This window comes from Gorilla gorilla, chromosome 13 (assembly GCF_029281585.2).
Source record: "Gorilla gorilla gorilla isolate KB3781 chromosome 13, NHGRI_mGorGor1-v2.1_pri, whole genome shotgun sequence".
NCBI classification, from domain to species: Eukaryota; Metazoa; Chordata; class Mammalia; order Primates; family Hominidae; genus Gorilla; species Gorilla gorilla.
In genome coordinates, this window is record NC_073237.2 from 43,230,229 (window position 1) to 43,246,416 (window position 16,188).

Genomic DNA, 16,188 nt, shown 5'->3' on the forward strand with positions numbered 1-16,188 from the left:
ATACAAAAAAAAACTTCTTACGCAAACAAACAAAAAAAAAAAGTTAGAGCCAGAGTTCAGGATCACTCTGAAAGTTAATTCTTTGCATAATAATATTCAATATTTATAAATTTATGAATTTAGAACAAAGATGGTCTTTTATATTTGATAAGAATTGACTTGGATAGGAACTTCTGAAAACTTTTAGGGAATATGAACTTCAATGAAAAATGCCAAAAATGATTTAATTCATAATATTTTCTAACTCACGTATGTTTATTGGAATGATACTTCTTTTAAGGGTACAAAAATTAGTTCTCATAGTGTAAACGAATCTAACATATTACAATACTTTGTGACTCTCCAGCAACTCTATCCAACAAAATTTCATTGCTTAATATACATCTTTCTCATTGGGTTTTTTTGTGTATGATATGAGGAGCACTGGTATTGAGTTCATGAAGATAAACAAAATATTTGTAAGACCAATGTTACAAACCTATGGCAAATAGACGACTGTGACTGGAGGACTTTTTGTCCATTTTTTGCTGGATCTTAAAGTCTTATCACAATATGTGTCTTTAACCTGCATATCTTTGGGCTGCCATTGACTATCTTATAGTTATTAGTTATGTTTGATCCTCGGTTCTTCAGGATGTTTTGTAGACTTTGAGAATTCAATCCAAATAGCTTATATTATATGTTTTATTTCTACTAAAGTTATTCAATACATCAGTACTTGTGTCAAGTGCTGAAAAGAAAAAAGTTTTGGCAATATCTGGATGAATACTGCAGCTGGTGAAGTTTACAAATTATTTTCTCATATAAAGCAAAATTCAAAGCTTCATACACTAAGAGAAAAATTTTAAAAAATTATTGATTCATATTTTTAGGAGTTTTGAATGATTAGGTATGTAACTATATTCATATTATTAATGTGTATTATATAGATTTTTATTTTACATATGTACTTTGATACAAAATTTACATGAATAAATTATACTAAAAGTTATTTCACAAATATACTTATCAAATTAAATTAAATATCAATAGCTTTTAAACTTAGATTTTAGTTTAACTTTTCTGTCATTCTTAACTTTACTTTGAATAAAAAGAGCAAACTTTATAGTTTTTATCTGTGAAGTAGAGGTATACATAGTATACATAAATAGATACGCCAAACCTGTGTTATTAAAATTTCATGAAGATTTCAGTTAAAAAAAAACCATAAAAGACTTTGAGTGCAGGTGTAAAATAGGCAATGATGAAAAAAAATGAAAAACTTTTTAAACACATGTAGAGAGTGCATAAAGAAAACAAAAACAGAGATAGAAAGTAAAACTAGGGAATTTAGAAAATGGAAATTAGTATGTTCACTATTTAAGACCTATGCACAGAGCAAAGTCTTCAGAAAACCTAGAGGCCGAAGTTCAAGGTTATCCATCTCAAGTAGCCTAGCGATATTTGCAACATCCCAATGGCCCTGTCCTTTTCTTTACTGATGGCTGTGCTGGTGCTCAGCTACAAATCCATCTGTTCTCTGGGCTGTGATCTGCCTCAGACCCACAGCCTGCGTAATAGGAGGGCCTTGATACTCCTGGCACAAATGGGAAGAATCTCTCCTTTCTCCTGCCTGAAGGACAGACATGATTTCGGATTCCCCCAGGAGGAGTTTGATGGCAACCAGTTCCAGAAGGCTCAAGCCATCTCTGTCCTCCATGAGATGATCCAGCAGACCTTCAATCTCTTCAGCACAGAGGACTCATCTGCTGCTTGGGAACAGAGCCTCCTAGAAAAATTTTCCACTGAACTTTACCAGCAACTGAACAACCTGGAAGCCTGCGTGATACAGAAGGTTGGGGTGGAAGAGACTCCCCTGATGAATGAGGACTCCATCCTGGCTGTGAGGAAATACTTCCAAAGAATCACTCTTTATCTAACAGACAAGAAATACAGCCCTTGTGCCTGGGAGGTTGTCAGAGCAGAAATCATGAGATCCCTCTCTTTTTCAACAAACTTGCAAAAAAGATTAAGGAGGAAGGATTGAAAACTGGTTCAACATGGCAATGATCCTGATTGACTAATACATTATCTCACACTTTCATGAGTTCTTCCATTTCAAAGACTCACTTCTATAACCACCACGAGTTGAATCAAAATTTTGAAATGTTTTCAGCAGTGTAAAGAAGCATCGTGTATACCTGTGCAGGCACTAGTCCTTTACAGATGACCATTCTGATGTCTCTGTTCATCTTTTATTTAAATATTTATTTAATTATTTTTAAAATTTATATAATATCATGAGTCGCTTTACATTGTGGTTAATGTAACAATATATGTTCTTCATATTTAGCCAATATATTAATTTCCTTTTTCATTAAATTTTTACTATACAAAATTTCTTGTGTTTGTTTATTCTTTACGATAAAATGCCAAGGCTGACTTTACAACCTGACTTAAAAATAGATGATTTAATTATGTTACCTATCATAATTTTATTCAAGTTATAAAAAAATATATTTTTCTGTACCTGGTTATATGTTGCCTTCAGGATATAAACGTGAACAGAAAATATACAGTCCCTGTTCTCTTGTATCTTTGATTTTTGTCAGGAAAGAAATCTAAAAACAATAATAATGCTGAATTAATATCAGTGATGCTAACTGCTGTAATGTGAGGAAGTAAAAAAACAATGAATTCCTCTTAGCAGAATGTAGATTGTGACATATCTGGAAATAAAAGCAGAGATATTCTCTGTAAACTGACTTCAACATGTAATTGAAAATGTACATTGCAAGTCAGATATGTGAATTTGCAGTTTCCAAGGAATACGATATCTGGAAGTTCATAACTGGCAACGGAAAGGCCGCAAATGAAGGCTGTCATGTGGGGAGCAAGTGGAGAGGGAAAAAAAGACTTAAACTGGATTCTGAGGACCTTCCACCATTAAAGTGTGGGAACAGAAGAGACACAAAGAAAACAGAGGTGGAATACCTTAACATTAGAAGGACAAGAGGGAATGGTGATAAAAGTGCATTTAGAAAATAAATGTGCTTAGAAAAGGAATCAGTAAACTTATGGAAAATGTGAATTAAAACTGAGCACTACAGCAAGAAAATAGATGGCAATGCAGAACTTACTGAGAGCTGGATTCACAGAATTAATCAGCAGAAGCCATATTGGGGTAGACAGAAGAGTGACTCGGAAAAGAAAAATCAAGTTAACACATACAGAAAATTGTGAGAAAACTGCCTTTGCAATGGTGGCAAGTAATAAGGTTGGACCCCCACAAAATGTGGATTATCTTTTATCTGCATAGTGTTTCCTTTTTGAAAATATATGTCACTGAATAAATTTCATAATTGTGATGCATTGGTGAATCATATTAATACATTTCATAATTTATATATTTAAAGCATAAAATGTAAAATTATTTACAATAGTAATTGATCATTATTTTGATTAATACTCTGTTAAATGTCAGTAAAAACTGACACATTTTTTCATAAAATAAAATCAAAAACTGGAAAAGATAATCTCTTTCTGAATACTTTAGGAATGGGGAAAGGATTCCCTCTTTAATAAATGGTGCTGGGAAAACTGGATAGCCATATGCAGAGAACTGAAACTGGACCCCTTCCTTACGCCTTATACAAAAATTAACGCAAGATGGATTAAACACTTAAATGTAAAACCCAAAACCATAAAAACCCTAGAAGAAAACGTAGGCAATAGCGTTCAGGACATCAGCATGGGCAAAGATTTTATGATGAAATTGCCAAAAGCAACTGCAACCAAAGCTAAAATTGACAAATGGCATCTAATTAAAGAGCTTCTGCACAGCATAAGAAACTGTCAGTCATCATGGTGAACAGGCAACTTACAGAATGGGAGAAAATTTTTACAGCCTACCCAATTGACAGAGGTCTAATATCCAGAATGGACAAAGAACTTAAACAAATTCACAAAAAAAAAGCCCCATCGAAAAGTGGGCAAAGGACATGAACAGACACTTCTCAAAAGGAGACATTTATGTGGCCAATAAACATGAAAAAAGCTCAACATCACTGATCATTAGAGAAATGAAAATCAAAACTGCAATGAGATGCCATCTCATGTCACTCAGAATGGCGATTACTAAAAAGTCAGGAAACAACAGATGCTGGTGAAGCTGTGGAAAAATACGAAAGCTTTTACACTGTTGGTGGGAATGTAAATTACTTCAACCATTGTGGAAGACAGTGTGGTGATTCATCAAGGATGTAGAACCAGAAATACCATTTGACCCAGCAATCCTATTCCTGAGTATATACCCAAAGGAATACAAATCATTCTATTATAAAAATACATGCACGTGTATGTTTATTGCAACACTATTTACAATAGCAAAGACAGGAAACCAACCCAAATGCCCATCAATGATAGAATGGATGAAAAAAATTATGCTTCAATTTTTTTAATCCTACTGAAGCTGTAGGATTATTTGGGGGACAGAGACTATTATTCCTTACTTTAGGGAATAGTAAATTGTCTGATTCCTACCAACTGTGTGAATTGGAGAGTTTGAATTTCAGTATGTGACTCTGTATTTGACACCAGGCTATTTATTTTCTATTATAACAAAGAAGAGGGCAGATTACAGATGAAGTCATAAATAGTTAATATAGTGCCAGGCAAAGGATGATATTATGCTGCTCTTGCAACTTGAATCCCCAGATCTACATGCACCTTAAAAAACTAGAACCCCAGTGGTTTTAGCAGTAAACTAAATGGGCATTACTGATTTTCACTAAAAGCTGAATGGAAATTTTTGTCATTGTCTATTACAATCCCAAATATGGCCATGATGAAGAAAAATAGCTTCATTCTTGAACACCTTCCATTAGAAGAAAAAATGAGAAACTAGGAAAAACTCCACCTACTAAATAGCTGATTTGCTAAAACAGACCTCATTCCATTTAAGGACTCAGTATCTATAGGGCCGAGGCAAACTAACTTTGCCAGAGTTCAGGACCACTCTGAAAGTTAATTCTTTACATAATAATATTCAATATTTATAAATTTATGCATTTAGAACAAAGAAGGTCTTTTATATTTGGTAAGAATTGACTTGGATAGGAACTTCTGAAAACCTTTAGGGAATATGAACTTCAATGAAAAATGCCAAAAATGATTTAATTGATAATATTTTCTAAGTCACATATGTTTATTGGAATGATACTTCTTCTAAGGGTACAAAAATTAGTTCTCGTAGTGTAAACAAATCTGACATATTGCAAAAGTTTGTAACTCTCCAAGAACTCTATCCAACAAAATTTCATTGCTTAATATACATCTTTCTCGTTGGGTTTTCTTGTGTATGATATGAGAAGCACTGGTATTGAGTTCATGATGATAAACAAAATATTTGCAAGATCAACGTTACAAACCTACGGCAAATAGATGACTGTGATTGGAGGACCTTTTGTCAAATTTTTGCTGGATCTTAAAGTCTTACCACAATATGTGGCTTTAACCTGCCTACCTTGGTGCTGCCATTGACTATCTTACGGTTATTAGTTATGTTTGATCCTCATTTCTTCAGGATGTTTTGTAAACTTTGAGAATTCAATGCAAATAGCTTATATTATATGATTTATTTCTACTAAAGTTATTCAACACATCAGTACTTATGTCAAGTGCTGAAAGGAAAAAGTGTTGGCAATATCTGGATGAATACTGCAGCTAGTGAAGTTTACAAATTACTTTCTCATATAAAGCAAAATTCAACGCTTCATATACTATGAGAAAATTTTTTAAAAATTGATTCATATTTCTAGTAGTTTTGAATGATTAGGTAGGTAATTACATTCATATTAATGTGTATTATATAGATTTTTATTTTGCATGTGTAATTTGATACAACAAAATTTACATGAACAAATTACATTAAAAGTTATTCCACAAATATACTTATCTAATTAAACTTAGATTTTAATAGCTTTTAAACTTAGATTTTAGTTTAACTTTTCTGTCATTCTTAACTTACTTTGAATAAAAAGAGCAAACTTCATACTTTTTATCTGTGAAGTAGAGGTATATGTAGAATACCTAAATAGATATGCCAAATCTGTGTTATTAAAATTTCATGAATATTTCAATTAAAAAAATACCATAAAAGGCTTTGAGTGCAGGGGAAAAACAGGCAATGATGAAAAAAAATGAAAAACGTCTTTAAACACATGGAGAGAGTACATAAAGAAAGCAAAAACAGAGATAGAAAGTAAAACTAGGGCATTTAGAAAATGGAAATTAGTATGTTCACTATTTAAGACCTATGCACAGAGCCAAGTCTCCAGAAAACCTAGAGGCCACGGTTCAAGGTTACCCATCTCAAGTAGCCTAGCGATATTTGCAACATCCCAATGGCCCTGTCCTTTTCTTTACTGATGGCCGTGCTGGTGCTCAGCTACAAATCCATCTGTTCTCTGGGCTGTGATCTGCCTCAGACCCACAGCCTGCGTAATAGGAGGGCCTTGATACTCCTGGCACAAATGGGAAGAATCTCTCCGTTCTCCTGCCTGAAGGACAGACATCAATTCAGATTCCCCGAGGAGGAGTTTGATGGCAACCAGTTCCAGAAGACTCAAGCCATCTCTGTCCTCCACGAGATGATCCAGCAGACCTTCAATCTCTTCAGCACAGAGGACTCATCTGCTGCTTGGGAACAGAGCCTCCTAGAAAAATTTTCCACTGAACTTTACCAGCAACTGAATGACCTGGAAGCCTGCGTGATACAGGAGGTTGGGGTGGAAGAGACTCCCCTGATGAATGAGGACTCCATCCTGGCTGTGAGGAAATACTTCCAAAGAATCACTCTTTATCTAACAGACAAGAAATACAGCCCTTGTGCCTGGGAGGTTGTCAGAGCAGAAATCATGAGATCCTTCTCTTTTTCAACAAACTTGCAAAAAGGATTAAGGAGGAAGGATTGAAAACTGCTTCAACATGGAAATGATCCTCATTGACTAATACATTATCTCACACTTTCATGAGTTCTTCCATTTCAAAGACTCACTTCTCCTATAACCACCACAAGTTGAATGAAAATTTTCAAATGTTTTCAGGAGTGTAAAGAAGCATCGTGTTTACCTGTGCAGGCACTAGTCCTTTACAGATGACCATTCTGATGTCTCTGTTCATCTATTTATTTAAATATTTATTTATTTAACTATTTTTAAGGTTTAAATCATTTTTTATGTAATATCATGTGTACCTTTACATTTTGGTTAATGTAACAATATATGTTCTTCATATTTAGTTAATATATTAACTTCCTTTTTCATTAAATTTTTACTATACAAAATTTCTTGTGTTTGTTTATTTTTTAAGATTAAATGCCAAGCCTGACTGTATAACCTGACTTAAAAATAGATGATTTAAGTAAGTTACCTATCATAATTTTATTCAAGTTATAGAAAAATATATTTTTCTATACCAGGTTATATGTTGCCTTCAGGATATAAACGTGAACATAAAAAGTACAATACTTCTTCTCTTGTATCTTTGATTTTTGTCAGGAAAGGTTTCTAAAAACAATAATAATGCTGAATTAATATCAGTTATACTAACTGCTGTAATGTGAGGAAGTAAAAAAAAACAATGAATTCCTCTTAGCAGGACATAGATTAAGAAATGTCTGCAAATAAAAGTAGAGATATTCTCTATAAACTGACTTTCAACATGTAATTGAAAATGTACATTGCAAGTCAGATATATGAGTTTGCAGTTTCCAAGGAATGCGATATCTGGAAGTTCATAACTGGCAATGGAAAGGCCAAAAATGAAGGCTGTCATGTGCGGAGCAAGCGGAGAGGGAAAAAAAGACTTAAACTGGATTCTGAGGAACTTCCGCTATTAAAGTGGGGGAACAGAAGACACACAAAGAAAAGAGAGGTGGAATACCTTAACATTAGAAGGACGAGAGAGAATGATGATAAAATGTATTTGAGGGAATGATGATAAATGGTGCTGGAAAAACTGGATAGCCATAGGCAGAAAATTGAAACTGGACCACTTCCTTACACCTTATACAAAAATTAACTCAAGATGGATTAAAGACTTAAATGTAAAACCCAAAACCATAAAAACCCTAGAAAAAATGTAGGACACAGGATGGGCAAAGATTTTATGAAGAAATCGCCAAAAGCAACTGCAACAAAAGCTAAAATTGACAAATGGCATCTAATTAGAGAACGTCTGCACAGCAAAAGAAACTATCCATCATCAGAGTGAACAGGCAACCCACAGAGCGGGACAAAATTTTTGCAGCCTACCCAACTGACACAGGTCTAAAATCCAGAATGTACAAAAAACTTAAACAAATTTACAAAAACAAAAAGCCCCATTAAAAAGTGGGTGAAGGATATGAACAGACTCTTCTTAAAAGCAGACATTTATGTGGCCAATAATCATTTAAAAACTCAACACCACTGATCATTAGAGAAATGCAAATCAAAACCACAATGAAATGCCATCTCATGCCACTCAGAATGGCAATTATTAAAGAGTCAAAATCAACAGATGCTGGTGAAGCTGTGGAAAAATGGGAAATCTTTTACACTGTTGGTGGGAATGTAAATTACTTCAACCATTGTGGAAGACAGTGTGGCGATTCATCAAGGATCTAGAACCAGAAATACCATTTGACCCAGCAATCCCATTACTGAGTATATACCCAAAGGAATATAAATCGTTCTGTTATAAAATACATGCACGTGTATGTTTATTGCAGCACGGTTTATAATAGCAAACACACAAAACCAACCCAAATGCCCATCAATGATACACTGGATTAAAACAAATCGTGCTTAAAACCTAGGTGACGAGTTGATAGGTGAGGCAAACCACCATGGCACACGTATACCTATGAAACAAATCTGCACGTTCTGCACATGTATCCCGGAACTTACAGCAAAATTTAAAAAGAAAGAAAGTTGGTCAAAAGCAGCTGAAAATACAACATGAACCAAGGAAATTCAGAGATCAGGAGATGGTTGTGTATAAATGAGGAAAAAAGGAGATTAATAATTATTAAGGAAATCCTCACACAAAATTTACACATCAGGTATAAATAACAATAACTTATTTTACATTGAAATTCCATTCTGCTTGTATATATTGTTTTTAGGCAGCGTAAAACAACAGGATTCTATCATGAATTCTAGAGAGGCTGAAAAATTGTCTCACCTCATTTCAAAGTCCTACTTACACTCAGTCAGGAATGGTGGCTTGTACAAATATCTGACAGAGGAGCAGCATCTAGATTGAAGGGCAGAATACACGTGTTGATGGTTAACTGATTCTGGCACCTGGCACATTTGTTTCCTGGCTCTCAGAACCCCAGAGTACACTCCCATATGAAGTTAGTCTCCTAAACTTAAGTGAAGTATACATCTTTGCTGGTTCTGAGAGCTGACACACTTTCCCGTTTCCTCCCTGCTTTTCTGTATCTCATTTTCCACTCCCATATCACACTAGTTTCCTTCCTCTTCCTCTAGAAATGCGCACTGTGCTCTCTTCTTCACTCATCATTAGCCTGCACTGCCTCTTCATACAGCTGTTTTCAGTTCTCTTGCAGGTTTTACCCATCACTTTCCCCTTAAGAGTACAAAATCACAAATTAAAGCAGAAGGTCAGTGAAAGTTCTAGGTTTTTCAGAAGCTCTTTTATAAAATACTCTTTTTCCTTTCTTATGATGAATATTTCTGTAAAAGACGGAATGTCGCTGTTACAATGACATAACAGTAGCTTAGCAAAAAAGGAAATAAAAGGCAGGTTCTTTTACTTTGAGACTCTTACAACATTTACAGGGAAAGAGAGCCCCCAACTGGTCAAAGTGCACCGAGACAGCAGCCAAGTCTGTGGAGAGCAGGTTATTAATGCAGAAGCAGGCCTCCTGGCAGGAGTTTTATCTTCATAGCTAAAAAGAGGCTCTTCCCAAGAAAGAACTGACCCCGCTACTGGAATTAGCCCATTTCCTTAACTTCTGTATCGTGGAGAGAGAAAATACTCCCAGCTTCAGGCATGACATGTCGTCTTGGGGCAAGGGACAGCTATGGGGAAAGACAAAGGGTCAGGATGTGTCCCTTTCCTCCAGCCTGCCCAGCCTCCCCGGGGCCTCCTAACTTATCCCTTCCTCTATGGATTGTGCTAGACTAGGAATTAGAACAGCTGGTCAATCTGGGTGTAGAACTTCAACGGAATTTGACTTTTGGTCTCTCTATCAAGGTTGTGGTAGTTTTCATAGATGATATCCTGAAATATATTTTCCAAGTTGTTTGCTTTCTCCCTGTCTTTTTAAAGGATGCAAGTGATTCTTAGATTTGGCCTCTTTATACAATCCCCTATTTCTTGGAGCTTTTGTTCATTGCTCTTCATTCTTTTTTCTTTATTTTTGTCTGATTGTCTTATTTCAGAGAGCCAGTCTTCAAGTCCTGAGATTCGGTCCTCAGCTTGGTCTATTCTGCTGTTAATACTTGTGATTGCATTGTGAAATTCTTGTAGGATGTACATCTACTAGGTCTGTTAGGTTCTTTTTCATACTGGCTATTTTGTCTGTCAACTCCTCTATCCTTTGATTGTGATTCTTAGTTTCCTTGGTTTAGGTTTTATCATTTTCCTGAATCTCAATGAAATTCCTTTCTATCCTATTCTGAATTATATTTCTGTCATTTTAGCTAACCCATTATGGTTACGAACCCTTGTTGGAGAACTAGTGAGATTATATGGAGGACATCAGATACTCTGTCCATTTGAGATACTGTAGTTCTTCCATTGGTTCTTTCTCATCTCTACATATGGGAGTGTAGCTTGAGTTCAATCAATAAATAGACTTCGGTTCTGGATGTGTTCACAGGGCTGCAGCTTTGTGCAGGGTCTTTATTTGAAGCTGACTTGTCTTTGGTTAATGAGGGTGTGTTAGTGAGACTTTTTAGTGTTGAAGGTTTGGGCATGACCTAGTAGGTGAGTCTTAGGTATAGTGGTCAGTTGTCAGGCTCTTGCTCACTCATGTGGCTCCCCTATATTTCCTCACATTTGCAGCCGTGCTCCTTCTCAATGCTATGAAAGTGTGGGCTCCTCTCCCACTTGAGTGCTGGCTGTAGCTTGTATCTTGGCACTCCCAGGCTGCACACAACAGCTTTGAGGTGATCTCAGGGTTAATGGTTTCTCCCCGACTTGGAGGCATTAAAGGAAGAGAACTTAGTAGTAGTTGTCACTGAGGGTCTTTTGCTTATCACCTGGGGGCTCCACCACAGAGATGCAGGTGAGCAATCACTCAGCACATTCAGTGTGGGATGGGGGTGTCTGTGCTGTGGGCCCAAGCGAGGGGTTCCCTGCCTGGTGATGTGAGGGGTGGGTGGTTGACCAATGGGAGACAGACTGGCCTCCTCTCTTGGGTTGACAGCAGCTTGTTGGAGGTATGCATAAGGCACTTGGGGTCTTGCTCCTTCATTAGTTCCAAGGTAGCTGGGGTAGTACCGCTGCAGAGGCAATGGTAGACAGGCTTTCTGTTGCCCCTGGGGTCTTCAACTCCAAGAAATATGAAGCCATGTTAATGGGAGTGTTTAGCCAGAGGAGTGGGGTGGCTGCACTGCTGGTGTAAGTATGGGACTTCACTTCTTGGGAAACAGGAGGTGGAAATCTTACCAGCAGGAGACTGTTCTCCTCACCATGTGGTAACTGCAGTGTGCTGGAAGTTTAGGTAACTGTGTCGTGCTGTAAACTTGTAAATAAAGAGCTTCAGACTCTTTGTCTCTTCCCCAGACCCAATGCAGCAGGGATAAAACTGCTGCTGTGGCAGTGGCAGAGGTAGGATGGCTCTGGGAGCCTCTCCCCAGGGAAACTCTAGTCAACTACCAGTGGATATGCTCAGCCGTGGGTAGGGTGACTGTTTTGCAGTCATGGGCTGGGGGCCCTGCCTCCTGAAGAATAGGGATGGGAATTCTCAGCGAAGAGGGGCTGGACTCCTCTTCCTATAGTGGCTATGATGTGCTGGAGGTGCCAGTGTAGTGACTAGGCCCTTTGTTCCTTCCCCAGCCGGAGGGATGCTGGGGCTGTCCCACTGCAACAGTAGTGGTGGATGGGTTCTGGGTTGACTGTGGGATTTCTTCCTTGGAGAAATGCTGGACTGCCTGATTGAGGAGATGAGGCAGGGGAAGGGTGCCTGTGCTAGAGTCTCTGGTCAGGTGGCTCTGCCCACAGAGGAGAGGTGACAACCAGGAACTGCGTGGAGAACAGTGTGGCCACTCTTCTGTGAGGCAGTTGCTCTGTTTTGGGAATCTGGAGCAGCCGCTGTTCCCTACAGACTCCCCAGAGCCTGGAGACAGCAAGGGCAAGAGCTGTGAGATAGCAAAGACGGCAACCCACCATTTTCACTGGGATCTCTGTTCCAGGGAATTGCAGAGCTCCTATTGGCTCAATAGCCCCAGCTGGTAGCTGCAGACCCAGACCTGGCAGACCCACCCAGTGAGGAGATAGGGGATCAGGGACCCACATAACACACAGTCTGGCCACTTTTCCATAGGGCTGCTGCAATATGCTGGGGGTCCAATCCAGACCATAGTCACCTCACATTTTTCAGTACCTGAAGATATCAACAGTGAAGGCTATGAAACAGTGAAGATGGGGGCCTGCCCCTCCCTCTGGGAGCTCTGTTCCAGAGAGGTACAACCTGTTGCCTCCTGCAACATACATGCAGGAGGTGGCTGGAGACCCCGGTGGGGATATCCCACCCACTGAGGAGAAGCAGCATCAGGGTATCAGGTGGAGAAACAGTCTGGCCACTTTTTGGTAGAGCAGCTGTGCTGCGCTGGGGGTCTGCTACCACCACCAGCACAAAAGAATGGCATTTGCCAGAATGGCTAAGGCTGCTAAACAGCATCAATGGCAACCCACCCTTCCCTTTGGGAGCGCCATCCCAGGGATATTCGAAACTGCTGTCCATCAGAAAACAGTGGTGGAGGTGACTGGAGACCCCAGTGGGGAGATTCCACCCGGTGAAAAGAAACAGGATTTGGGATCGACGTGAATAAGCAATCTGACTGCTTCTCCGTAGAACTGCTGGGCTCTGCTGGGTGGCTGCTCCAGTTCCTAGCTGCCTTGGACTCCCTAGAACCCAAAGGCTCCAATAGCTAAGGCTGTGAAATAGCAAAGATGGCAGCCCATCCCCTGCCGCTGGGAGCTCCATGTCAGGGAGGTATGAGGCGGCTACCAGTGTCTGGCTGGATTCCCAAGCCAGTGGGTCTTACCCTGAGACAGGCCATGGAAGGTGGGCCTGCCGCTTGTCACTGCCCAGCGCCCTGGAAGAAACTCCTATCCTACGGGTATGTGCAGAGGTCTAGCCTCCTGCTTGGCTGGAGTTATAGCTTCTTTTGTGGGGAAGCCTGGGTATCTAAGGCTCCAGGGTACCCATGCATGCGAGAGCGGCTGCTCTGCTGAAACCCTACGTAGCCCTGCATGTCAGACTAAACGCCCTGGTAGAGTGGGCTCACTAGGAGATCTCCTGACCTGAGGATTGCAAAGATCTGTGGGAGAAGCATGGGTCCCCAGGGCTGCTCACTTACTCACCACTTCCCTGGGCAGGAGACACTCCCCTGGCTCTGTTTCACTCCTGGATGGGTATTCTTCCTGCCTTACTTTGCTCTATTCTCCATGGGTCAAGTTGTTTTCTTGAGTCTCAATGTGTGTACCTGGCTGTTTCAGTTGGAGGTGCTGTACTTACTTGCCCCTTCCATTTCTCTCCATGAGAGTGGCACACACTAGCAGGTTCCAGTCGGCCATCTTGGCCAACCCTGAAAACTATTTGTTTCCAGCTATAAGCCATGCATAAAAAGAATGCGTTCAGATAACCTGGAGTCCAGGGTTCATCCAGACCCCAGCTCAGCTAGGCCAGCAGCACCCTCGTTTCCCAATGGTCCTACTGCTTCTTCTACTGGTGGCCCTGCTGCTTTGCCACTGTGGCCCTGTTGGATCTCTGGGCTTTGACCTGCCTCAGAACCATGGCCTACTTAGCAGGAACACCTTGGCACTTCTGGGCCAAATGTACAGAATCTCCACTTTCTTGTGTCTCAAGGACAGAAGAGACTTCAGGTTCCTCCTGGAGATGTGGATGGCAGTCATTTGCAGAAGGCCCAGGCCGTGTCTGTCCTCCATGAGATGCTTCAGCAGATCTTCAGCCTCTTCCCCACAGAGCGCTCCTCTGTTGCCTGGAACATGACCCTCCTGGACCAGCTCCACACTGGATTTCATCAGCAGCTAGAATGCCTGGAGTCTTGCTTAGGGCAGGCAACAGGAGAGGAAGAATCTGTGGGGGTGATTGGGGCCCTACACTGGCCTTGAGGAGGTACTTCCAGGGAATCCATGGGAATCCAGAGAATCTACCTGAAAGGGAAGAAATACAGTGACTGTGCTTGGGAGGTTGTCAGAGTGGAATCGTGAAATCCTTCTCTTCATCAACAAACTTGCAAGGACTGAGAAGTAAGGATGAAGACCTGGGGTCTGCTTTAGTCTTTCTTATTTTCTTCCTCTTCCTTGCTATGTGTTTATGTCTTCTTTTTCTACTTCCTTAACTTGTAAAGTTAGTTCATTGGTTTGAGGTCTTTCTTCTTTTTTAATGTAAGCTTTTACAGCTTTCAATTTCCCCTTTAGCTCTGTTTTCACTGCATCACATACGTCTTGGTATGTTGTGTTTTCATTTTCATCTGTCTCAAGATATTTGCTAAGTTCCCCTCTGGTCATTTTTTTTTTTTTAACTATACTTTAAGTTTCAGGGTAAATGTGCTCAACGTGCAAGTTTGTTACATAGGTATACATGTGCCATGTTGGTTTGCTGTACCCATTAACTGGTCATTTACATTAGGTATTTCTCCTCTTACATGTTTATCACATTTAGACATACATTTGTTTTCTTTGTGTTCCCATAAATTAAGATGAAAAATCAGACCACTTTTACCTCCTAGGAAAAGTGAAGTGAGAAATATGAATATACTTGCTGTTATGAATGCCACATAGAACCATTGCATAGTCCATTTAAAAATGAGAATAAATGAGAAACTGGTAAAAACTCCACTCACTAAATAGCTGATTTGCTAAAACAGACCTCATTCCATTTAAGGACTCAGTATCTATAGGGCCTAGTTATACAAAAAAAAACTTCTTACGCAAACAAACAAAAAAAAAAGTTAGAGCCAGAGTTCAGGATCACTCTGAAAGTTAATTCTTTGCATAATAATATTCAATATTTATAAATTTATGAATTTAGAACAAAGATGGTCTTTTATATTTGATAAGAATTGACTTGGATAGGAACTTCTGAAAACTTTTAGGGAATATGAACTTCAATGAAAAATGCCAAAAATGATTTAATTCATAATATTTTCTAACTCACGTATGTTTATTGGAATGATACTTCTTTTAAGGGTACAAAAATTAGTTCTCATAGTGTAAACGAATCTAACATATTACAATACTTTGTGACTCTCCAACAACTCTATCCAACAAAATTTCATTGCTTAATATACATCTTTCTCATTGGGTTTTTTTGTGTATGATATGAGAAGCACTGGTATTGAGTTCATGAAGATAAACAAAATATTTGTAAGACCAATGTTACAAACCTATGGCAAATAGACGACTGTGACTGGAGGACTTTTTGTCCATTTTTTGCTGGATCTTAAAGTCTTATCACAATATGTGTCTTTAACCTGCATATCTTTGGGCTGCCATTGACTATCTTATAGTTATTAGTTATGTTTGATCCTCGGTTCTTCAGGATGTTTTGTAGACTTTGAGAATTCAATCCAAATAGCTTATATTATATGTTTTATTTCTACTAAAGTTATTCAATACATCAGTACTTGTGTCAAGTGCTGAAAAGAAAAAAGTTTTGGCAATATCTGGATGAATACTGCAGCTGGTGAAGTTTACAAATTATTTTCTCATATAAAGCAAAATTCAAAGCTTCATACACTAAGAGAAAAATTTTAAAAAATTATTGATTCATATTTTTAGGAGTTTTGAATGATTAGGTATGTAACTATATTCATATTATTAATGTGTATTATATAGATTTTTATTTTACATATGTACTTTGATACAAAATTTACATGAATAAATTATACTAAAAGTTATTTCACAAATATACTTATCAAATTAAATTAAATATCAATA

The 16,188-nt window shown here is 38.5% G+C and overlaps 2 protein-coding genes and 1 pseudogene across 2 annotated transcripts; all 3 read left to right on the forward strand.

Annotated features, from left to right (window-relative positions):
* The first annotated feature begins 1,409 nt into the window (after window positions 1-1,409).
* On the forward strand, window positions 1,410-2,050 carry LOC134756937 (interferon alpha-17-like). Its single transcript, XM_063697065.1, has one exon. It carries the CDS (start codon window positions 1,457-1,459, stop codon window positions 2,024-2,026), a length of 570 nt encoding a protein of 189 aa, XP_063553135.1. The 5' UTR covers window positions 1,410-1,456; the 3' UTR covers window positions 2,027-2,050.
* Window positions 2,051-6,343: 4,293 nt separating this feature from the next.
* On the forward strand, window positions 6,344-7,083 carry LOC115935833 (interferon alpha-7). The gene has a single exon (XM_031014722.3). It carries the CDS (start codon window positions 6,384-6,386, stop codon window positions 6,951-6,953), a length of 570 nt encoding a protein of 189 aa, XP_030870582.1. The 5' UTR covers window positions 6,344-6,383; the 3' UTR covers window positions 6,954-7,083.
* A 6,847-nt stretch (window positions 7,084-13,930) lies between these two features.
* On the forward strand, window positions 13,931-15,922 carry LOC101143764 (interferon omega-1-like; annotated as a pseudogene).
* Window positions 15,923-16,188: the final 266 nt, after the last annotated feature.

Coding starts and splice junctions, on each gene's coding strand:
- LOC115935833 (XM_031014722.3), top strand. CDS start 6,384: ATGGCCCTGTCCTTTTCTTTACTGATGGCCGTGCTGGTGCTCAGCTAC.
- LOC134756937 (XM_063697065.1), top strand. CDS start 1,457: ATGGCCCTGTCCTTTTCTTTACTGATGGCTGTGCTGGTGCTCAGCTAC.